Genomic DNA, 23,749 nt, shown 5'->3' on the forward strand with positions numbered 1-23,749 from the left:
TTTCTAGCTCTTTGACTAGGAAATGCTCTTTCGATTCAAACGCTGGCCCCACATACAACCTCCTGTGGGCACTGGGACAAGCCTGCACACATTCTCAGCCTCGATGGGGCAGGAGACTGGACACACCTCAGAGCTGCCTTCAATTTACTCCCATTTTGAAACCTATTTCATTTTGCCTTGTGGGTGTTGGACAACAGGAAGAGGTGGCTTCGCACTAACTGAATCATCAGATGTTTTAGTTGACCAACCACATTCTCTGATTTGTGTCTAATTAAAAGAATAAACTATTGATCCTGAAATGACTGGACCTTAAATTGAAACATCATACATTCTGGAAGACCCATCCCATCAGGCCCATTCCTTTGGGGATTTATACCAAGGACCTCAGATGGAATCAGCAGATATAATAAGTATGTTCCAACTATTGCATGGAACATATTTATATCAGAAAATTATTTTGTTGTTTATCTGAATTCAAATTTAACTGAGTATCCTCTATTTTTATTTGCTAAATCTGGCAACACCACCTTAAAGGTGGAGGATCAGAAAACTAGTTGAATAAAATCTTTAAAAAAATAAAAAATGAGTTGATTTCTAACAACCGCTTCCCATCTAGTGTGGAGCCTCAGGTGCGGCACAGGGCTCCCGACACTGAGGCTGGACAGTGGCACTGACGTCTGGGGCTTGGGGGCAGCCCACCCACCCGCCACCATGAATTCCTTGTTTGCCACACTGTGCTGTGCAAACACCATTATCTGTGTGTGTCATGTGTAACAAACATTAGGACACACAGTTCAGCAACTTGTGATCCTATTTCATGAGTCACTTCTTAGCAATGATCTCTAATGAGAAGGGAGACATCATAGTAATGTGTCCTAAGGATGAACTTGAGTAACATGTGAAGGCTCTTTAGATATCCCTTCATTTACTGTATTTTTAAAAGTTGTATTCACATAATATTTAAGTGGTGGACAAGTTAATCAACAATGGAACAAATCAAAGACATTTTGACAAGATTTACAAGTCCATATTAGCAAAGTCCTTTTTATTTTACATGAATTGACCATTTTTGTTTTGGGGTAGAATGGTTCAAGACGATGTTGGAATAATTTGTGCATGGGATTTAGATGTGTCATTGGTGAATCCTGCAAATTTCCTAACAATTGACTACACTTTGGACTGTACTACATTCTATTAAAGGTTTCTGTAATCTCTTTTCCCAGAATGGTATTTGGGGTATTCATTTTTGCTTCAATATGACTTCCTTTAGTATATGGTTTCCTGGATGGCCAGTGAAATAACAGACAAAAAATTATTTTTACAGCCCTCCCCTTCTCCTCCAGTCCTCAATCTACTTCTTTGGATCAGTAGTGCCCTTGGGATAACTGACTTTGGAGAAAGTTTATCACATTGCTATGTGCTTTCAAAATGTGTGCTCAAGAAAATTTACTGAATTACCTATTCCTTCAGATTACATAACTTAATCTTCCTTTAGAAACAACCACCACCACCCCCTCATTTTTTTACAAAAAATTTTGGAAGATGGATTTTATTGTCTGAAGTAGAATAAGAAACGATGCATTTTAGGCTCTCACAAGCAACTCCTTCTTGAACTACTTCTTAAGTGGAAATTCAGGATAAAGCTGGATCTCTAGACATTCCCACAGAAACCAACTCTTGTTTTTATCGTGTACAAGTATTACATAATGAAATTGGGCTCTTAATGTCCAGTGCAGTTTTGTTATTGTTTTTACTTGCCAGGAGGGAAGTTATATTACCTTGTGAGCTCCTGTCAGGCAGTCAATTTCAACCTCGGAACAAGCTGCTCCATAGATGTAGTAAGGAAACGGTTCTCCCTCCCCCTTCTCCCAGTCCATGAAGGCCTTGTATCCCCTGATGGAAGACATGAAGCCCTTTAGTGTGGGGTATGCCTGTGTTGGTGTGTGTTCGCAAACAATATTGATTCATTTTAAAAGTTACCAAGTTACGAAGTTATGATAGCATTTCATTGTTGTTTATTTTAACTATCTTTTCTTTTCTTCTTTTTTAAAAAAATCCTCACCCAAGGATATGTCTATTGATTTTCAAAAGAGAGAGAGAAACATCAGCATGAGAGAGAAATATGGATTGGTTGCCTTCTTCATGAACCTGGATCAGGGACCGAACCCTGCAAGCTAGTTATGTGCCCTGACTGGGAGTCAAACCTTCACCCTTTTGGTGTGCAGGACAATGCTCCGGACACATGAGACACCCAGCCAGGGCTACACGGCCTTTTCAACTCATTTAAACTCCAACTTGTATTTACAACCCGGCTACTTAGAGTAACATCGATCTTTGCCTCCATTTTAAAGAGGATACTCTGCACCGTAGTTAGGATGTCACCAATAGGGAGAAGCCAACAGACCTCCAGATTTGCATTTTGACACATCTGCTTTAGCTTTGCACATTGGGTTGCTCTCTTCTTGGTACTGAACTCAGGAATTCAGGACTCAGGGCACTGGGCACAGGGCACTGGGCTGCACTGTGACCTCCTTTCCTTCTTTCTTCATAAGGATCTCTCTCTCTCTCCTCCTCCCCGCCCTCTGTAGGTGGTTTGTTTCATTGGATTGTTAAACTAATGTCATACACTTTCAGAATTTGACAATCAGCTCTCCTATCTGGGCTTCATGCCATTAACCTGCATTTACCAAGGGCCTCCCCATTGCTGGATGCACACAAATGCCGATGGGTGGTGGTCACCTGCCCATCTCCTCCTGTCTAGCAAGGAGCTTTAATATAGAAAGATTTTTATGGCATTGGGAGGAAGATTTGCAAAATTGGGTTTCAAGTTATTTCTTTTCATTATTCATAATAAAGAATGTTATTATTCTTTATTTTTCCACAATAAAGGAAAGTAAGTAATGATTAGCTACTGTAAGTCATGTCTTAACTTTTTTCTTTTACCCAATAGAAGTATTTTTCTTTAGTATATCTTTGGACATAGCTTAAAGGGCTATGTGAAGTCACAGACTTTGCGATCTAGAAGGGACCTCAGAGACCACATAATGAAAACATACTTTACAAATGAGGGAATGGAGGCCCAGAGGGACTGGGTTACCTCACATGTTCTTGGCTAAGTCAAGATGTTATTGTAATTTTTACCTGAAGAATCCTGTGGCAGAAAGGCTGATACTTTGTTCAAAAGCAGTTTGTATCTGCAGAATGAGCATATTTAGTTAAAATAAGTATACCATCAGACATGTGGCCATGAAAACATTCAAAATGAAAATCCATCTAAAAATTGACATCTGATCATTGTTGTTGTTGCTTTGTTACCAATAATAGAACTCAACATAATATCCTTTCCCTCAGCTGGTCCACGGACAGTTTCCTCCTGATGGAGCTCAGAGCTCTGCAGGAAACAAATAAAATGGAGCCCTGCGGCACGCCCGTGCCACATGGGCTCATTCACAAGGTATGTGGACCTGCATTCCTAAGAGTCAGCACTCCAGGCAGTGCGTGTGCAAGTGTGAGATAATTGTGCTAACAAGCTAGTATACAGGGCATTGTAAAGTTGGATTACACTAGTTATTTCCTTTGGGATTTATTCAATAGCAATTATGGCTTAGTTTTCTTCCTCCTTACTCATCACATCATTTGTGTGTGTTTATGTGCATCTGTGTGTGGGTGTGGCTGAGGAAGGTCAACTCTTTTCCTCTCCTTTCTTATCTAAGCAGGGTGCACACGGCCTGCTGGGTATTCTTCATACACTTCTATTCCTCTTCTCGGTGTGCTCTCTACCCATATACCTGGGGCACACCATGGATCAGCCATCTCAGCCTTTGGGCCATAGGTGATCTTGCCCAGTCTTGGAAGAAGCATCTGTGCATGGTATGGCTGTGTGCTGCCATGAAGTTCTTGGCACTGGTTTGCATTATTTTCTCATGTGTAGTAACCGAGTGGAACACTTACCCAGTCTTCCCACGTGCCTTCTGGATTTTCCTTAATGATGGGTTCAAGGCGTTTCAGAAGGATCTGACAAGCATCCTTGAAGGAGTAAAGAAGTGAATTCCCATTGGAGAAGAGCTCCGTGGTTAGGGTTTGTATGGAAGAATATTAATTGACCATTGATTAGGTCAGTGAATACTTCTATAGTGCCTGAGATGGGTGCACTGGGCACAGAGAGATAATAACAGCACGGCCCCTGGCCTTGAGAAGAGGGTCAGTTACTGCAGAGCTTCCCCCTTCCTGCTTCACTTCCTGTGAAAAGACAGGCTCAGCCGAATTTCTACTCTCAGGTCTCTTTTCTAAAAATATTCACGTTCTTAATTCCTCCTTCTCTTTTTCTGCATTTTTGACTTATACCTTTTTTTTTGTATTTTCCAGCCATTACAATAAATGCGACAAAACATCTTATTTTCACTGAAATTTGTGCTTTCCAATTTACAACCATCACATGCCAATATCCTTCTGGGTCTGAAACATTATTCAACTCTGTCCATCCCTCTCTCTGTTCATCTTTCCACCATCAAAGCCCCGCAGTGATGGACTTTGCTTTGGGTGTGAAGTGAGAAAATAATTAAGTTTGTTTTTTATGATAACCTGGATCTACAAAGTTTCTGATACTCAAAGTTGAAACCTAAAACTCAATGTTCTAGAAGAGTGATTTCCAACCTTTTTCATCTCATGGCACATGTAAACTAATTACTAAAATTCTGCAGCACAAACCCCAAAATTTTTGGCCAATTTGATAATAAAGTGGGTATAATTTTAATTCTTCACATTAGTTGGCTATTGTTAGTTTTTAAAATTTGACAATATAAGGGAAAAGTGGTCAGTGCCCCTGACTAAATAGTCAGGTATTGTGTGTTTTAACAATTCTTGTGGTACACTGGTTGAAAATTGCCATCCTAGAAGATGAATTAACACTTAGTTTAGGCTGACAGCTCCCATATACACTGACCTACTCCTATCTTGTGTTTGAGTCCATCTGAAATTGGATCTGATGGACTTGAGGATTCCCACACACTTGTTCTGAGTAAAAAGCATCCTGGTTTCTGAGCTCCTTAGGTGTGTCCTCACAAAGGTAAGTGAGTTGAAAGTGGTTCCTCTTGGGAGCTTAAGTGTAGTGTTCTTGGAGAAGGGAATATGCCTCCACAACATCCCCTTAGAAAAAGCGGAGCATTTATAAGAGAAGCAAGGTGAATAGATACTACTTCAAAAGTAATGCAATCGGTTATTTGAGTGAAGGAATATGCATTCATGGTTCTATTCTCAAAAAGTAAAAACTACCAGTTTTTTAAACATTAGTTTGAAGATAAGTACAAACAGAACGGATGAGTACTGTGGTGGAACCCCACTGATATAGACATTTTAACTGTACCTTTTCTACCTGGCTGGCGTTCTGTCTGCCTACCTGCCGACCAGAACTTACTTGTGTCAGGTGAAACTTGCACAGCTCTGCATTACTTGCGGCCCAAATTTCTTCTTTCTGTGTCTTCCAGGGACAGAGGCTGCCTGTGCACCGAAACCCATCCTCCCCTCCTTCCATAGTTGCTGGGCATATGGTTCCCCAACACTTCCCAACCTCCCCTGCAGTTAGCTGTGGCCCGAGCCTGGTTCTGCTAATGGATGATGAGCGGAAGTGACTGGCATCACTGCCAGGTCTGCCCTCCATGCTCTCTCCCTTCTCTGGCTCATTGGATGGTGATGCTCAGGGCAACCTCGAAGCCACACGTTGGAGATGGAAGAATTGCCATCACTCTGGGTGCTTGAGTGACTGAACGCTCCCTCTGGATTCTTATGTGCACAAAAAAGGGACTTCTGTTGGGCTCCAGCCACTCCGTTCTGGGTCTGTCACTTCAGTTTAGCCGACTCCAACTAACTAACACACTCTCCTGACGCTTTGATTAACCTACGCTTATGTTTAGTGACACAGATGGCTTCTCTGGAGCCAATCACTTGTGCCTGTATCCAGCCAAGAAAACCAGAGATGTGGTACAAGTACCCCAGGAAGGACAGACAGGAAGAAGCACCTGCACGGCCCTGCCATTGACATCTGAGCCGATGGATGCTGCCGTAGCGATTGTATTAGGCACTGTGGCTGTACTTGTTTCAGAAATGTGTATATAAGACATGGGTATTTTTAATTCACGGCTGGCCACCTAGGAGAAAAATAAATATTTTCAAGTTCAGTGAGGAGTTCTAAGAAAATTTGAGTCATTGTTTTTCTTAATAAAAATTAATATTTTTATTATGTGCATGATATCCTTCAAAGCCTAGTATAATGTCTTGTAAAAAATTAAAACCACTTTTTAGTAGAGCCTCATGCTGATTTTTTACATGTTTTCTTGGTAATATTCCACAGTGATTCTATCATTTAAATTTAGTGCACTTAGGATGTTAAAGATTTAATTTTTTTCTAAGTTTTACATGTGTAGAGAGTAGGTCAAGCTTATATTATTCTTATTTATTTGGTGACAATGGCAGGAAGAGAGACAGAGATCAGACTGACTGACTCAGAACTTGGTCTTGTGTCGGTATCAGCACCAGATGAACTTGAAATGACCTGAGGGCCTGTCTTCTTTTTTGCCCTCATCCTCACCTTAACTTCAGCTTCCTCCCCTTTTTTCTATTTGTTCCCACTTGCTTATATTCTCCTAGTATTTGCTGTTCACTTCTTTCTTTTCTGTTCTTTTTCTTCCAGTTTTTCTAGCAGACACATGTGGAAATTAAGATTTTTAATCAAGAAGAAATGAAAAATAGAGAAAGGAGGGGAGGTAAGGCAGGGAAAAAAAGCATTACTTTGGTTGATGTTATCTTTGTGTTTTTTGTTTTTTTTTTTTACAAAAACACCTTCTCCAGATGTCTGTAGGTACATACCTATTCCCAAATGCCAATCTTCAGGTTCTCAGACTAATGCCATTCAATGATTAAGTTTTCCCAGAAAGTTGCCAAATGAAAAAAAAGCCAATTCTATTGGTTCTTGGTGATTAAAATTTGAAGAGAATTTATTGGTTCATGTAATTGGGAAGGAGAGATGGAACTGGCTTCATGTATGTCTGTATCTAGCAGTTTTACGGTTTCATTAGGGTATTCTCAGAGCTTCTCACATTTGCTTCTCTTTCTGTGATGGCCACTTTCTGTGATGGCCCGATAGTAAACAGGCTTCCTCCATGGCATGGAGGACTTGCCTCTGACAACCCCTGGCCTATAGCATAGTGGCTAAACAGCCATAGGGGAATGATAGCTCCTTTTCCCAGGATCTACAAAACAGTCCTAAGAAAGGACGCTGATTGGCCTTGCTTGATCATGTGCCTTCTTCCTGGATCAATCTCTGCATCCATTGGGATTCAGGGACCATGATTGGCCAGGTGGTCCTGTGTCTATATTCATGGTGGGTATCGGGGCAAGGAGTGCAACAGAGTGAAATGCTTGCCCTCTGACTATCTAAATCCTAGCCTTCAGGTTAATAGCTCGTGCCATAGATAATGTTAACTAACTGGAGAAATCCTGCTTGAGGCTTGAGTTTTTTGCTAAAGAACAGTCCTCTGTCACCTTTCCTGTAGAAGTGGGGAAATAAGTACACAGTGATGACTGTTGAAGATGTATAGGAGTCTCCCGATGCATTCAGATCAGCGGGGGTCAACAGACCAACTGGAAACGAAGAGGCTTAGAAATTTTGCTCTTCCTTGGAACCATGCCAGGACCTAGCTGTCTGTGGCCCTCACCCACCTCTTGCCTCCTCCTCCTCCTTTCCCTTGATGACAGAAAAGACAATTGGATTCTGGGTTCTCTTAAAATGGATTTGCAGAAGAAAAAAAAAGACAAAAGGAAAAGAAAACAACGGCAGATCTGCAGAAGCTGTAAATGCCCTCACTTCTTCCAGCTGGGCCTTCTTGATTAATACACCACACACATTTTTTTACTTCAAACTCTGACGTCTTGACTGTTGGCTGTTTTTTCTGAAACATCTGTGCACATGAACCCTGTACCAGTAACAGGCAGGGAGGATGGGGCAGAAAGCCACCAGCAATGAGGAGTCCTTCAGAACTCCCTGGAATGTGGGAGGTGTAATCCAAAGTAGCTCAGGGGCTGGATAGTCAAAAGCTGCAGATGTGTGCAGTAACAATCTAATAAATTTGTCATGAAGTTGGATGTATTCCCTTCAAAGAATTATTTTTCCTTCTCCTGAGATATCTTCATATTTTATGTGTGTGTGTGTTGAAACATTCTTTTAAAATTATAGAGGAATGATATTGAGGACATACTTGTCTTTACTTGTCAAAATAATATGGTAATACTGTTGTCCAAACTTTAAAAATTATACACACAGGTCTCAAGAGAGAAAAGCTGAGAAACTCCTACTCTGGGGAAGCCTGCACGACACACCCACCCACCAGTGCTCCAGGGATCATTACTGGTGTTTTCACTAACAACCACCTCCATCCATGAATCCTGGCCAAGCCTCAGGAGCGTTTGCACATGTGTGCGATTTCCACACTTCGGCCATTCTATTTGGTGTATAAGACATTTTTCAACTCCATCGTCAAGACCTTAGGGTTTGAGTTCAGGGGGCTGTCAGTTGCCCTGAAATTAGTGCCAAATGTCAGTCATGTCAACCACAAATAGAGAAATTAATGACTTCATTTTATTTAACTTACCTGTAGAATTTTGGTGTGAATACCTTGTCCCAGTTCATTGCCTCCTTGTGTGACCAACACAGACCCGTCTGTATAGATATGAACGAGTGCAGCTGCCTGGAAAAACAACCGACAGAGAAGGCACAACACAGCGTTTAGTGGGTTCCAACGTAAAAAACGAGGCAGTAGTGGAGTCAGAGAGGCAAGCTTTCCCAGCAGGATTCTGAGGCTTGGTTTCATTTTGTGCAAAAGTTGCCAGTAAAGACATATGCAGTTAGGAGGACTTCCGCCAAGATGGAGGCATAGGTGGAAACACTGTGCCTTCTCCCACAACCAAGTTTGAATACAACAAAGGTTTGGAGAACAAGGACACACCCAAAGACCAGAAAACTGAATTATACGAAAGTCCAACAACTACGAGCCATTCAACGGGGACAGTAAGAGAGGCGGAGCCAGCAGCGGAGCTGGGTCGGGCTGGACAGATCCCCCGACCTAGGCGCACAGGCAGCCCGGAACCAGTCGGGGTGTGGGGCAGACTGACTGCGGTCGCACATTCGCGCACAGTGAGACGGACCACACAGGCCCCAGGGGGCGAACCCAGTGAACCCAGGGCTGACGGCGGTGGCACACTCGCGTGCAGTGGAACGAAACACGTGGGCCTGGTGATGGTGGTGGCTGCGGCACCGGTGGGGGCCGCCGTGGCAGGCGGCAGACGGGACACAATTGTTCTTCTTTGACCCCACCCCCACATACAACGTCACAACCCAGCGACTTAGTTGCCCTGCTCTAGTGAACACTTTAGGGCTCTGATCCTGCTATGGAACAGGCGTGACAAGACCAAAACATTATGGCTCAAGAACTCAAAGCCCCAGAGCCAATAACTCTAAGTGACCAAGAAATAGCCTATCAGATGCATAGTTTAAAATACTGGTGATCGGGATGCTCACAGAACTGGTTGAATTTAGTCACATATTAGAGGAACATATGAAGGCTAAACTAGTTGAAATGAAGGGAGATGCACAGGAAACCGATAGTGATGGAAAGGAAACTGGGACTCAAATCAATGGAATGGACCAGAAGGAAGAAAGAAACATCCAACCAGAAAAGAATGAAGAAACAAGAATTCAAAAAAATGAGGAGAGGCTTAGGAAACTCCAGAACATCTTTAAACATTCCAACATCCGGATTATAGGGGTACCAGAAGGGGGAAAGAAACAGCCACGAGTGGAAAACGTATTTGAACAAATAATAAAGGAGAACTTCCCCAGTCTGGCAAAGGAAATAGACTTCCAGGAAATCCAGGAAGCTCAGAGAGTGCCAAAGAAGTTGGACCCAAGAAGGAACACACCAAGGCACATCATAATTACATTAGCCAAGACCAAAATGAAGGAGAGAATCCTAGAAGCATCAAGGGATAAGGGGACAGTCACCTACAAAGGAGTACCCATCAGACTGTCAGCGGATTTCTCAAAAGAGACCTTACAGGCAAGAAGGGGCTGGAAAGAAGTATTCCAAGTCATGAAATCCAAAGACCTACAGCCAAGATTGCTTTATCCAGCAAAACTTTCATTTAGAATGGAAGGACAGATAAAGTGCTTCTCAGATAAGGTCAAGTTCAAGGAGTTCATCATCACCAAGCCCTTATTATATGAAATGCTAAAGGGACTTATATAAGAAAAAGAAGATGAAAAATATGAACAGTGAAAGGACAGCAAACTCACAGTTATTAACAACCACACCTAAAACAAAAGCAAACCAAGAGGACAGCTAGATCAGGAGTGGAACCATAGAAATGAAGAACACATGGAGGGTTAGAAACAGGGGAGTGGGAGGAGGAGAAGCGGGGAGAAGGCACAGAAAATAGCATAGATGGTAGGTAGAAAATAGATAGGGGGGACGTCAAGAATAGTGGGGGAAATATAGAATCTAAAGAACTTGAGACACGTGGTTATAAACTAAGGGGGGGGAGAATGGTAGGGGAGGGAGTGTGTGGGTAGAGGGGAATGAAGGGGGGAATAGAACAACTGTAATGGTATAATCAATAAAATATATTAAAAAAAGACATATGCAGTTAGGAACCTGGTTTTAGTAGAAGTCCCCTGGGATAGTCAGGAGCTGTGGGTATTGGTTGCAACTATTTGAAAGTTAAATACTTTCAATAAAGTATTGGAAAACCTTAATAAAGGTTTAAAACCTTTGGCAAACCACTTAACTAGTAAATTAAATATTTGTAAGTATGATACTTACATGTGTTATGTACCAACCTAGGCTCAGCCTAGATGTGCTTCTTCCTCAAGGAGCTCACAGTGCAGTGGGGGCCAGGCTGGACAGAAAGGCATCAGAATGTAGAATAATTTATGGGATAAATGGGTGTGCCCCGGGAGGCCCTGGAGACCTGGGAGGGCAGGTCCAGCTGCTTCTGCAGAGCCAGGGAAGGGTTCCCCAAAATGACACTGAATGGATGCATGAAGGGAGAACAGTTTGCCACTTGGGCAAGTGGGGCAAGAACTCCCCACTGCCTGCAAGGGAGAGCCCTGCTCCTTATTAAAATACGAGGACCTTTAGGATTTGGTCTTTTGAACTTTCCCCATTTCATCCTAGTCTTTTCCTGCCTTGCTTCTAAGTCTGGCATTGCCACAGTTCCTCTCTGGCCTGTGCTCTCTCATATGCTGTTCTCTCTTCCTGCCTGGCCCTCAGTCTTCAGATCCATACCCTGTGGTCCCTATTCTATAAAAATTCTGGGAATACTCCTCATTCCCCTCTGGAAAGAATCAATTACCCCCTTCTCTGCACTTTCTCTTGCAGGATGTACTGAGTTGAATAGTGTCCCCTACAAATTCCTGTCCACCTAAAACCTCAGATGTAACCTTATTTGTAAATAGTCTCTATAATTAGTTAAAAGGAGGTAAGGCAGGATTCTTCCCTGGAGCCTTATGAAGAAGAATAACACTGTGAACACCTTGATTTTGAACTTCTAGCATCCAGAACTGAGAGAATAAATTGGTTGTTTTAAGCCACTCAGTTTGTGGTACTTCGCATTACTGCAGCCACAGGAAATGGGAATACACGGAGTGACAGGTCTTCTGTGAGAGTCCTGAAGAGGAAGGGCACTTAGTCTTTTTTTATTGCTGTGACCTGAAGAGAACTTTGAGTAGGTCTGAGTCACAGAGACACTAAAGAAATGTTTGTTGAACTGGATGAATGGAAATGTGGTATTTTTTCTTCAAGGAGGAGGAAGAGGAAGAGGAGGAGGCGCAGCCAGGGCTTCAGTTTATTCTGTGTGGAGATGCCTGGAGGCTCGGGAGGCATTCCAGAGCATCAAGGCATGCAGATTCTAATAATAGCATTCACTCACTGAGGGCCTTCTTGACTCCCTGTGAGGACAGCGCTCCTCATACCTAGTTTAAGGAGCAGGTGTTCCAGCCTCATGAGTCATCAGCTAGCTGACCTGGAATGACGTGCTTCAGCTCCTAGCCTGCTACTTCTTGAGTGCATCAATTTGGAACTCTGTGGGGAAGCTGGAGGCCTTTCAAAGGGAGACTTATGCTTGATTTAAAGAAGTTTTTTGTGGTGAGATGAGAACTTGGCAGAAAGCAGGCTGTGGTTTCAGTGAGGGGCAGCCATAAAGGCAAGGGGAGCTGTGGTATAATAAAAATAAATATGTGGTCTTTGCCCCTGGTTTTTGGCACAGGGTTCCTAAAACCCATGAAATTGGCCTTGGCTGAGTAGCTCAGTTGGTTAGAGTGCCATCCAGACACACCAAGGCTGCAGGCCCTACCCCAGTCAGGACATGTACAAAATCAACCAATGAATGCATAAGTAAGTGGAACAACAAATCGATGTTTTTTGTTCTCTCTTCTTCCTTTCCTCTCTCTAAAAATTAATATATACAAATTTCCCCCCAAAACTCCATGGAATTTAGGAACTTACTGTCCTTTGTATACTAATGAAATGACTCTTGGGAGGAAACTAGATAACTGCAGGGCTGTGGGGAGAGCACAGGAATGGTTGTCGGAAAAACCAGCCACTTAGGGAGTCATGTCTTTCAGCCCTCCTCCCTGACTTCCAGGCAGAAGTGGAAGACTAGAGATTGACTTCAATCTCCCATGGCCAGTGATTTGATCAAGTGTACTTATGTAATGAAATTTCCTTAAAGCCCCCCAAGCAACAGAGTTTTGGGAACTTCTGGGTTGGTGAACACACCCATGGGCCACATGGCCTAGAGGGAGAAGACAGGACAGCCTCGCACCCCCTCTCCCATGCCTCTCTTCCATTTGGCTGTTTTGAGGCAGTATCACTCATAATAAATGTGCAGTAATCATAAATAAAGTGCTTTCCTGAGTTCTGTGAGTTGATGTAGTGAACTATTAAACCTGAGGGCTGGGTAGTAGAAACCCCCAAATTTGTAGTTTCTGCCCAGCCTGGGCACCCCGTTTGTGCTAGCATTTGGAAGGGAGGAAGTCTTGTGGAACTCAGCCCTTGCCCCTTTGCCCCATGGGGTCTGCACTAACTCTGGGTAGTTGGTGTCAGAATGGAATGGAATTATAGGACACCAGTGGGTGTTGGAGAATTGGTGCAGAGAAGACACGCATTTGGCCTCGGAGGAAAAGCTATGCATGTGACTCTCCAGGATCTCGTATGCCCCAGGTGTTGATGTGGCCCAGGCTTATAGATGGGACAGTTAACCTTCTTGCACCTCTTTACACAATGGCACATTGGACCTGAACAGGAGTGTGACCCAGGAGTCAGGGAGTCTCCTCCTACTGCCAGAAGAGCCAGGGCCCTGAGAGGTGTGTCGGACCTCCAGGGCCTGGGGATGGGCTGCCCTGGATAACGACAGGACACGGTGTTCTGGGAACCCTGCCAAGTGCTGTACAGTCATTATCTCATCGAATTCTCATCAGTCCTGAAAGAGGATTATTATTCTCAGGTTGTAACTGAGAACGCTGAGGCTCAGACAGGTTAAATAACTTGTTTGATATAACACAGCCAGTAAGTGTCAGGGCCAGGGATTTCTCGGGTCTGCCTGACTCCAGTTGATGAGGGATTTGGGGGAACTGCTTCATTACCTAAGGAAGATTTCCTTCCATGGGGCAGGTTTTGCGGTGTGTGTGAGTGTGCACTGGCTGTCAATAACTGGCTATGAGTGGAAGAATGTTTTCAATGGTAGACCCACAAGGGAGATCTAATGCATTGTTAGATTTATATTCAGATCTAATGCATGTAAGATTTTTCTGGTTTTGGTGGACAATCAGGGGAGGCAACAAGCTTTCCCAGTTTTCTAAATAGCTTCCTGTGGATGACACACTGGGATTTCCGGGAAGACTCTGTGCCGGTCCTGTGCCACTGAGTGTACTGGTCTAGGTGCCGTCCTTCCTCCTCCCTTCTAGAGCAGGCCTCTGAGTGACTTGCCTCTTCCTTTCTCAAGTCTACCTGGGAGGATTTGGGGGGCCTCCCACCCTCATTTCCCCATCAGAACTGACACAGGTTCCTGGGAGAGGAGGCTTGGAACAAACAGCTGGTGAGGGCAGCATGGAATGCCTCCTCTGCCTAAAGACTCAGGGTGTGCCGAGGAGTGTTATGGGCTCTGGAGCACAGACAGAGAGCAGCCCATTCCTGCTAAGCTTTGAGACCTCCGAGCTCCAAAAGCACAGCACCACAGGCCTTGTGGGCTCCTGTTCCCTTTTTGAATAAGGCAGTCAATGGAGTGGCCAATGCTCCATCCTGGCAGTTACACGGCTCGCTCATGCCGCTCTCTGCCATTGAGGCACTTTCTGCTGCACTGTGATGAAAGTGCTTGTGGATGGCTGCTGCTCCAAGTCCTGCACATTTCTCCCTCCGGCTGGGGGGAGGGGCTCGGCGCCCTGTCAACACGAGCTGATTGGGCCAGGAGTGTGTCTGACATGAGGGTTATTTACCACGCACAGGACTTACCTGGTGGTAGCTTGTTGCAGTAAAGCCGACTGAAAACTTCATGGGGACAACAGCAATGCCTTTCTTCTTCCAATAATTCTTCTTATTGAACTCTTCCACTTGCATTCTTCGGCTGTGAAAGGATGACTTGTCCAGACATTCATTCCAGCATCTTATCAGGGCCTCGGGGTTGAATTCTTGTTTGTAGATGGCTTTATCAACAGTTTTGTACATGTTTTTCTCCCTAACCTGAAATGGGTGGAAAACTGAGTCAATAGTTATGGCAAGAGAGAAGCTGACTGCAAAAGAGAGACTTGAAAGGCCTCTCTCTCAAAGCACAAACTTTGGTGGGGAAAAGACAGGGCCTTTCTTCTTTTTCTTTGAACAGCATTTGCCTTTACAAAAACAATGGAGGTTATTTCTCATCTCTTCTTCAAAGTGCCAGTCAGGGCCTCTCCCTCCTGAAAGTGGAGGTTATGATAGGGACCAGTCCGTGGAGGTCAGGGTGATGAAGGAGCCCAGGAAGGCAGATTTTCTCTTTCCTACAAGGTTCAGAGGTGGAGCAGAGTTGGTAAATAGTACATAAAAGCAAGGGCTTATTATCATAACTGATGATTTGTTCTGCTAGAGAGGAACAGCACTGCGGTTACTGACACGTGGCAGACCTTCTCTGAGCCTTCTAATTGCCTTTGAGATGTGTGGTCTGTGGATGAAAAAAGGGATTCTATGGAGAGGAACCTCCCAGGGTGATCTGATCATAAATTCCTAACTGGGCAGGTCAGGGTGGGTAGTATAACTTTTTAGTAAAAAGTTTACCTTTGCCTTAAGCAAGCCCTGTGCACTGTTTCTGTGCATCTAGGCTGATACACCTTTGAAATAAGCTGTAACCACCCTCTAGAGAGTACATAATCTTGATAATTATTTTGCAATCCAATTCCTGCCTTGCTTTCTCCCTGCTCCATGTAATCTTCCTTACATTCCCTCCCTAATCCCAAATGCATAAAAGAAGCTGCCAAACTGTTACTCTCCAGAGTATTGGAGCTCTTGCTTCCTGGCATATGTCATCAGTTTGGTTCAGATAAACTCTTACAAAATGTCTCTACAGGTTTGGGCATTTCATATGTCAACAAGTCAAACTTTTTGAAAATGTGTGTGAATATGGGTGAGTCTCATGTCCTGGAAGTGTGCAGCAGCTGACAAAGAAAGGGAGCCCACCGAATTACCTCAGGAGTTTTTCATTATCCTCATCTTACTCTAATAACAAATGAAATAATTACTGTCATCAGTAGCAACACTGCAATGCCACTATCTAGTTTATAGAAACAAGTATTTTAACAGATGCTAACTCATTCGATTCTTGCAGGAACTCTGTGAACCCAGTCATGTTAGCCTCACTTTATGGATAAGAAATCTGAGCCACAAAGAATGTGCCTCTCCTTGTTCAAGCTGTTCCGCTGGCCTTGATTACCCTCTCAATATCTGTGCCTCTCGTTCCTCCAAGGCCTGTCTCAAGTGCCCTCTGCTCCAGAAAGTTCTAACTGCCCTCCTGCCAAGCCAAGGAGATGTCTTCCTCCTTTGTACCAACAGAACAGCTGAAGTGACTTCTCTTAGGATAACTTTTGCTGTGTTTAGGTGCTCCCTCGTGTGGAGGAAGCACACTGAGAGTCGCAGATCCCAAACCTGGCGGTCCTCCCTGTTGAATTTAGGGACAAGAGGGTCAAAGGACAATACACAGAGAGTCCTTGCTAGAGTGAGGGTCTACATGAAAGAAATGGGATTGAGATGCAAAAAGTAGGCTGGGGTCTCAGGGGAATTCAGGAGGAGCAGAAAGTATGATTAACAATGACCTCACCTGCCAGTGGCTGCCCCTCCCTCACCCAGCATATTGCATATTCTGAGCATCTGCTAGCATATGGTACAAAATAATGTTTTTGGAGGGCATCTTTTTGTTAGTATCTCTCCAAAGTTTTCAAGTACACTAGCGGTTTTACTTCTGTAAATTTACATTATACAAAGAGGGCCACATCATTTTAACAGCCAGAGATGGGTAACAACCTGAATGTGCACCGGTAGTGGAATGGCTAAACAAATTAAGCTACATGCATATTACATAGCACTATTCAGTCATGAAAAAGAAGGAAGTAGATCATTCTATTGCCACAGGAAGATGGCCATGGCCTACTGTCAAGTAGAAAAGGTGGAGTGCAGAATAATGCCCTTATCATGGTCCCATTTTGGTAAACAACTGTATATGTGCACATATAAATATGCGGCAATGTTTATGTGTGTATGAATACAGATGGGTGGATACCCACAGAGAAATGACTAGAACAATAAACATGGAACCGTGAACTATGGTTACCCTTAACCAATAGGGACGAGGGGATAAAAGGAGAGATTCACTTTTTATTTTAATTACTTCAATGGGATTGGAATTTTTAAAAGAGTAATTATCCTTGTACAGATTTTTAAAAGGAAGAAAGAGAAATCTTTGCACAAGAAGGGTGGAAGATAAGGAGAGGGAGGTGAATTCTTTTAGGTAGCCCTGAATATATCCTGAATTTTGATCCAGTGCTAAACTGAGTGGTTTTTCTGGGGCAGCGATTTGCAACCTTTTTCATCTCATGGCACACATAAACTAATTACCAAAATTCCGCGGCACACCAAAAATATATTAGACTTTTTGCCGATCTGTCAAAAAAATAGGTATAATTTTGAATCATTTACATCAGATAATTACTGTATTGGCTGTTATCATTTTTTCAGTCTTTTTCATTTATTGTTGAAATAAATAAATACAGGCTCCCTTACAGAGCAGGGCCCAAGCAGGGTGTCCGTTTCCCCACCCTGAGCAGATGCCTTAGCTGGCCCTCCACAGTCCCTGTTCTGGTGCTTAGTAATAGCAGGCAATTGCTGCAGACCCTGGGACTGTGGCTGTTCTAGCCCACCTCCAACGAAATTAGCTGTCTGTTAGGGGCTTTAGTTGTCTGATCACTGGAAAAGAAAAAGCAAGAAATTTTGCACATTTTCTTTTCGGCCAGATATGATTCCCCTGTGCCGAGGGCCATTCTCTTACAAGGCAACTGCACCCTGCTGTGGCTCATTTTATCCAATCTTCTGTTGCCCTGCGTGAATTCTGAATCAGGAGGCGTTAGGTCTTTAGGTCATTTGCACATGCTTTTCACTTTGGAATGCACTCAGGGTGCAGGATGGTGTTATTTTTTCTTTGACAATCTAAGGGAAAAGAAGTCAGTGCCCCTGACTAAATAGTCAGGTATTGCATATTTTAAAAAGTAGCGGCACACAGGTTGAAAATCGCTGTTCTATATTATTTCCCTGGGTAGCTGGTTTCACACATCATCTGATTCTTCAGCAATCTTGGTTGTGACCTTAATTACAACCTTACCTTTTCTGGCAGAAGACCACATTTGGCTGCCACAGCTGTGATGCAAGATTCTATTACTAGGATTCCTTGTGGGAAGCCAAATCCGCGAAAGGATGTATTCGATGGCAAATTGGTCATACACGCACGGCCCCGGAACCTAAGGTTTTGGATTTTATATGCATTTTCCAGCTTTAGTAAAAGAAATTCTGCTACCTAAAGGAATAGAAGATATTCACATATATTGGACAACAGTTTTTCTTTTTCTGTAAAAGTACACAGAGTTGAGCTGCTGTGGAACTCGGTGAGTACTTGAGGAAATACACTCAGGAAAGACTCGTCTAGAAATTCTGCATTCTATCGACGACCGAGGACTCTGGTTTCTGATGCACGTACCTCCTCTGAGTCTTCCGTTGTGCATCCTCCGTTAATGAAGCACTCAATGTCCATGGCTTCGATTCGCCCGTCTTTCATGAATCCCACCTGTCATCAAATGATGGACATTTTTATGTTTGAAATTTACATGCCAGGTTGGAACCACATCCCCCTTCCACTATTGGGCAGGACTGAAGACAGACACTGCTCCCGTTTGCTTGGTGGTGTCCCACACCTGGTTATTCCCTTGCTTTTTAGTATCTAGCCGACAAAGACCTCCTCTGACCTGAATTCTGTGAGCCCTTTCCTTTCAGCGTGCAATTTTCTGGCTACACAGTCAGCATGAAATTCTAAAGTCCTTTCTTATCTCCAGACATATAATTACTACCTTCTTCCTTATTCTTAGAAGATTCTCCTTCGTTGTTTACTGGTATTCCTTCTAATTTAGACTGTGGTTTTCCCCGTTATAGGACAGTCTCTGGAATTCCAGTGTGCATAGGAATGAAGCACAGTGTATCTTGTTTCAGGAAACTTTGGAAGTCGAGGTCAGAAATGAGCCGTGGAGCAGTGGCTCCCATTGTATTGAGCTGCGAGGTGCTTTGTAACTGGGTGTGGACGGAACCAATGTGGGTTAGTGCTTTTCTGTTCTTGTTGGGACTCAAAGAAGGTGTCTTGCATTTTTTCAGAAGTCACCTGCCTCTCACCACGTAGACCAGTTTGTCTGTACAGCCCAGGTCAAAAAGAAAAATTCCCACTCCCTGTTGTAGTTCTACCAGAGAAGGATTGGCTCTGGCCCCTTTGTTTTTCTGAAAACAGGGATGAATACAACTGATGAAACCATACAACCATGTGGCTATTGTCATCTACTCTACTCCAAGAAAAATGTCAGATGATACACCAGAGCAGTTAGAACATGTGGAAAAATCCACAAATTCAGAATTCATGGTAATTTGGACAAAGGGTAGGCTGAAGTTTAACTTTCCATGAAGAAAGCACACTAAGCAAAGATAGCAGAGAGAATTCTTAAGCTGTTTAATATGAACTTTTAAAAAATTTTGGAAGAGTTTATCACACATCAATATCTATTATACTAATTTACAAGTAGTTCCAAGAAAAACAAGCAAAACATTGCTAGCTAAGTTTGAATGAGGACACATACATACATGTATACACACATACCTATTATTATATTGGAAGTAAGATTATATTTCTTTTGTTTTGCATAACTTTTTAAAAAAATATTTCATCTATTTATCTTTATAGGGGAAGGGAAGGAGAGCGGAAGAGCAACATCAATGTATGGTTGCTTCTCATGCATCCCCTGCTGGGAACTGACCCCTGCTGGGAACTGGCCTGCAACCCAGGCATGTGCCCTGATGGGGAGTCGAACCGCGATCATCTGATTCACAGGCTGTGCTCAATCCAGATTATATTTCTTTGAAAATAAAATAAAATTTGGATTTTAAAGAAAATCTGATTATTTCCCTCTTTTTAATTATGTTTTATATTACTATAATCACCAAAATACTTATAGTCTGGAATCTTCTTAATAAGGACTAGTGCTAAAACAGTCTCATAACTGTAATATAAATGTATCCTGATTTATAATCTAGGCCAAAACCAAAGAACTCCGCAACCACTGTACTACCCCAACTGCCCCATCCCAGAATGTGCCTCAGAAGATAATAATATCTGTATTAATTTCTGTGCACTTGAAGGTGAATATGAAGTTTAATTGTCAGCTATGGTTTATTCCTCTCTAATTATAAAAATTACCAATGCCAATGGAAGAGATAAAATTGTGCTGTGGCGCGAAAAGCCTGGTTTTAGTAATACAGTGAATATAACAGTTCAATAATCTAAGGCAGTGCCAAGCTTAGTAACCTGTATGCTATAAGCCATTCCCAAATAAAGCATGTTTGATAGGGAAATGTTACATTAGAACTGTTCTAAAAACTCAGTCACAAACTTGAAAAGTAGTATTGTTGTCAACCAGATGTGAACAGTATTTTTAATAGTGTTTATGCTACGGTTGCATTAAAATGCAATAAATATGTTTTGAAACAATTTAAAATTATTTCACTTGTTAGTGGATTCTTTTTTCTATTTGCAAAAAGTTTTTGTGACATGTTCATAACCACTTAGTGGAAATACTTGTTAAGTGAAGTTTTGGTATAACAAGTTTGTAGCTTCTTTTAGTTTTTTTTCTTGTCATTGAGGAAACACTAGGGTAAACCCTTATTCCTTCAACAGTGGTTTTTTACCAAGTATTTTGATTATTTAGCCTCACAATTCTATACTAGATTTATTAAAAGTTCCTCATTAAATTGGTGAGTATTTAAACACACATCTTCAATGGATGTTTTAGATGCTAAATTACTTTTTTTAGAATTCAGCAAAATCAAAATAATAGAAAAGAATAAAGCTATTTAAATAAAATGAGGTATTTTAATAATTTCAATACTCACTTTATATTTTCCAAATAGTGGGTGTCTGCCCCCAGTTATTAACATGTCATCTTCACGATCAAGAACAAGACGAATGGGGTGACCAGTTCTGATGAAAACACATCTTAGTCAGATCCTCCTTCCTGCCAACCCACCTACCCACCCACCTACTCCCTAGTACCCACCCACCTCTTTATCCATCCCCTCATTAAACTATCTACTCACCCACCCATTTACCTGCCTTTCAACCAATGCACCCCTGATCTGCCCTCCCACCCACTCTGTCCAACCACTCCTTAGCCATCCAACCGTTCTGTATATATTAATTGAATGCATACACTGTGTTAGGCACTGGTCTGAATTAGTGTATGACAACATTACTATTGCCTCTGTGGTCTAGAATTCAGATCTAGCTAAATTGATTAATGTCACATGTCAGTTAACTTTTGTTGTTATGGCTTTAAACTTGACAATCAACCATATCCAGCCATTTCTGCATATCCCCACCACTAACAAAGGTCAAAGAATGTGAACAGATAAATGCAAACTTAATAACACAACTGCAAAATAGGCCAACACTTGTCCTAGGATGTCTGAATTTGGATTTTCCTTCTCACCCATGACTAGTATGCTGTTGGCCAAGTTGGGCCCCTGGGTAGCTAGGAGCTTCAACCTCTCTGTGTCTCAGGGGCAGAGATGCCCAAACTTTGGCGTGCAGAAGAATCCTCTGGAGTGCTGGTGAAAATGCAGATTCCTGAGCCTGACCACTAGGACTCTGATTGCATAGGCTGGGGAGGGGCCCTACAATCTGCATTTTCCTCAGCAGTTTTAATGCAGGAGTCTTCAGGCACACGTTGAAAACCATGATTCTAGTGTAAAGTTCCCTGGTCTTCTTTAATGGTGAGGACCACCTGGAGCATCAGTTAAATGTTCAGTTTCTGGGTTCATTCCAAGGTGACTTTGATAAAGTGGGTCTGGATGAAGAGTCAGGAATTTCTATGAGCCAAGAAGATTGTTATCATCAGCAATTTTGGGATGCTGCTCTGGAGATCACTTAACACAAGGCAAATGTGTGCTAAGGCAGAGTTGTGGCCTAAGACACTATTTTCTGCACTTGGCTGAAGAATAGAACTACTAGGAAGTTGTAAAATACAGTGATGACTGGGTCAGAATGGGGCATCCTAGGAGTTGGATTTAAACACTTCAGAGATGATTCTAATGGGCAGTCATGCTTGAGAAGTCTTAAAGGCACAAGCCTGGTGGGAATAAAATGAACTGATTATCCCTTGCTGGGTCCCTGGTGGGTGTGAATAGACAGAGGTTCATTATAAAAACAACTGGAGATGAGATTCAGATCCTGCCTTTTTCTACCTCTCATTGAGGAAGGAGACATCTATCTGAGTGTCTTAGGACCTAGCTCTGAACTATACAGAAGTTGCGAAAGGAACCAGGATGTTTGACGTTTACAGGCTGATTGGGGTTCTGACAAAGTACCAAAAAATAAGTAAATAAATAAAAAAAATTAAAAAAAGAAAGAAAGAAAAAAGAAAACGAACAATGAATGGAAAGCCAGCACCATGCACAGCATAAACAGTGAAGGAGCAAGCCTTCATTGGGGTCAGCCCGGGAGCTCTTTGATATCATAGGTCAGTGAGCACGCATTGGAAAGCCAGCCCTTACCAGGTGTGTGCAGGCAGGCGGGTGGTGGGACCCTTTCTGTCCTCACCCCTCCGGGTCTACAGCTGAGAGTAGGAAGGAGAAGTGGGGGACAATGCTCCCACTTCTCTAGTCCCACTGGTCCCACGAGGCACTCCATTCTCAGAGACAGGGCAGGCCCAGCCCTGCAGGTATTCAACGAATGACACCACTTTTCCTTTTTATAGGAAGTTAGCATATTCAAAGTCCTATCTACAAAGGACTTTTCTGATAACTCTAGGAGGGTGGGTATTATATTTACAATTAAAAAGAAAAAGAGCCCTGGCTGGTGTGGCTCAGTGGATTGAGTGCTGGCCTCCGGAACTGAAAAATGGCTGGGCACATTCCTGAGTTGTGGGCCAGATGCCCAGTTGTGGATGTGTGAGAGGCAACCGCACATTGATGTTTCTCTCCCTCTCTTTTTTTCTTCTTTCCCCCCTCTCTAAAAATAAATAAATAAAATCTTAAAAAAAGAAAAGAGACAGGAATCTAAGGTGCCCAGTGACAGGTGGTCATGGCAGCAGCCCAAGCAACTCTCAGGCCACTGATTCGCCCTCAGCTCTGACATTTTACACCCTCTGTAATCCCGAGTGCACTTACTTAATAGCGCCCACAGCTGCAATAGTGCCAAGTGTAGCTGGTTTTTTTATTTTCCCGCCAAAACCTCCACCCACTTGTTTCACATGACAGTTGATCCTGTTGATTGGGATGTTTATAGCAGAAGACACTGTTTTCTATAAAAGTTAGATATGGGGAAAATTTTACAACAATGAAATGGCAATGAAGACTTTGGTTTGCTGAAATACAACATCGCAGCAAAATTCATCCACATCTACTGCTAGTACAAAAAAAGGTGGGCATAGTCTGAATGTGTCTTGTGGGGCCCCATTGAGTTCATAAACATAGGTCATTGTCACAAAACAGCCTTTCCAGCAGAAAAAAATGGCATTTTCCAGAAGGGAAACCGAGTCCGGGACCTATTGTCCAGACCTATTGTCCCAAAAAGGTGAAAAACAGCAAACTCACACCAACCTACCGAAGAAGTGCTCGCAGCTAAAACTAGTGCTCTTGTGACTGGGGACATAAAAATGTGCTATAAAGTGAGGGGTTGACTCTAAAGGTTAACTGTAATCATTATTTTAGAGAAAATCAAGTACAAATATAGCTTCATGCTTTCGTCCAATCAGAATCCATTTAAGCATATTGCAAATGAACGCACTCTTTTAATCTAATGTGACTCTGGCTGTCCTGTTATTTACTACTTCACAAGACCAGAAAAAATAAAAGAGCTCGGGGGTGTTAAGTTCTCTGCTGAT

At 42.8% G+C, this 23,749-nt stretch overlaps 1 protein-coding gene across 2 annotated transcripts in view; it reads right to left on the bottom strand.

Moving 5' to 3' along the window:
- Nucleotides 1–23,749, bottom strand: part of LOC118985255 (aldehyde oxidase 2) — an 80,144-nt gene that overhangs the window by 15,424 nt on the left and 40,971 nt on the right. For both annotated transcript variants that reach the window (XM_037043661.1, XM_037043662.1), the window contains 10 exons: nucleotides 23,034–23,167; nucleotides 20,760–20,847; nucleotides 18,313–18,399; nucleotides 17,941–18,132; nucleotides 14,556–14,783; nucleotides 8,643–8,738; nucleotides 6,015–6,143; nucleotides 3,952–4,026; nucleotides 3,142–3,194; nucleotides 1,779–1,893 (listed from right to left, as the gene is read on the bottom strand). In XM_037043661.1, the coding sequence (XP_036899556.1) occupies nucleotides 1,779–1,893; nucleotides 3,142–3,194; nucleotides 3,952–4,026; nucleotides 6,015–6,143; nucleotides 8,643–8,738; nucleotides 14,556–14,783; nucleotides 17,941–18,132; nucleotides 18,313–18,399; nucleotides 20,760–20,847; nucleotides 23,034–23,167 (1,197 nt within the window). The remainder of the gene's footprint in view (nucleotides 1–1,778; nucleotides 1,894–3,141; nucleotides 3,195–3,951; nucleotides 4,027–6,014; nucleotides 6,144–8,642; nucleotides 8,739–14,555; nucleotides 14,784–17,940; nucleotides 18,133–18,312; nucleotides 18,400–20,759; nucleotides 20,848–23,033; nucleotides 23,168–23,749) is intronic.

Source organism: Sturnira hondurensis, unplaced genomic scaffold, assembly GCF_014824575.4.
Source record: "Sturnira hondurensis isolate 20B ecotype Veracruz unplaced genomic scaffold, ASM1482457v3 Scaffold0004136, whole genome shotgun sequence".
NCBI classification, from domain to species: domain Eukaryota; kingdom Metazoa; phylum Chordata; class Mammalia; order Chiroptera; family Phyllostomidae; genus Sturnira; species Sturnira hondurensis.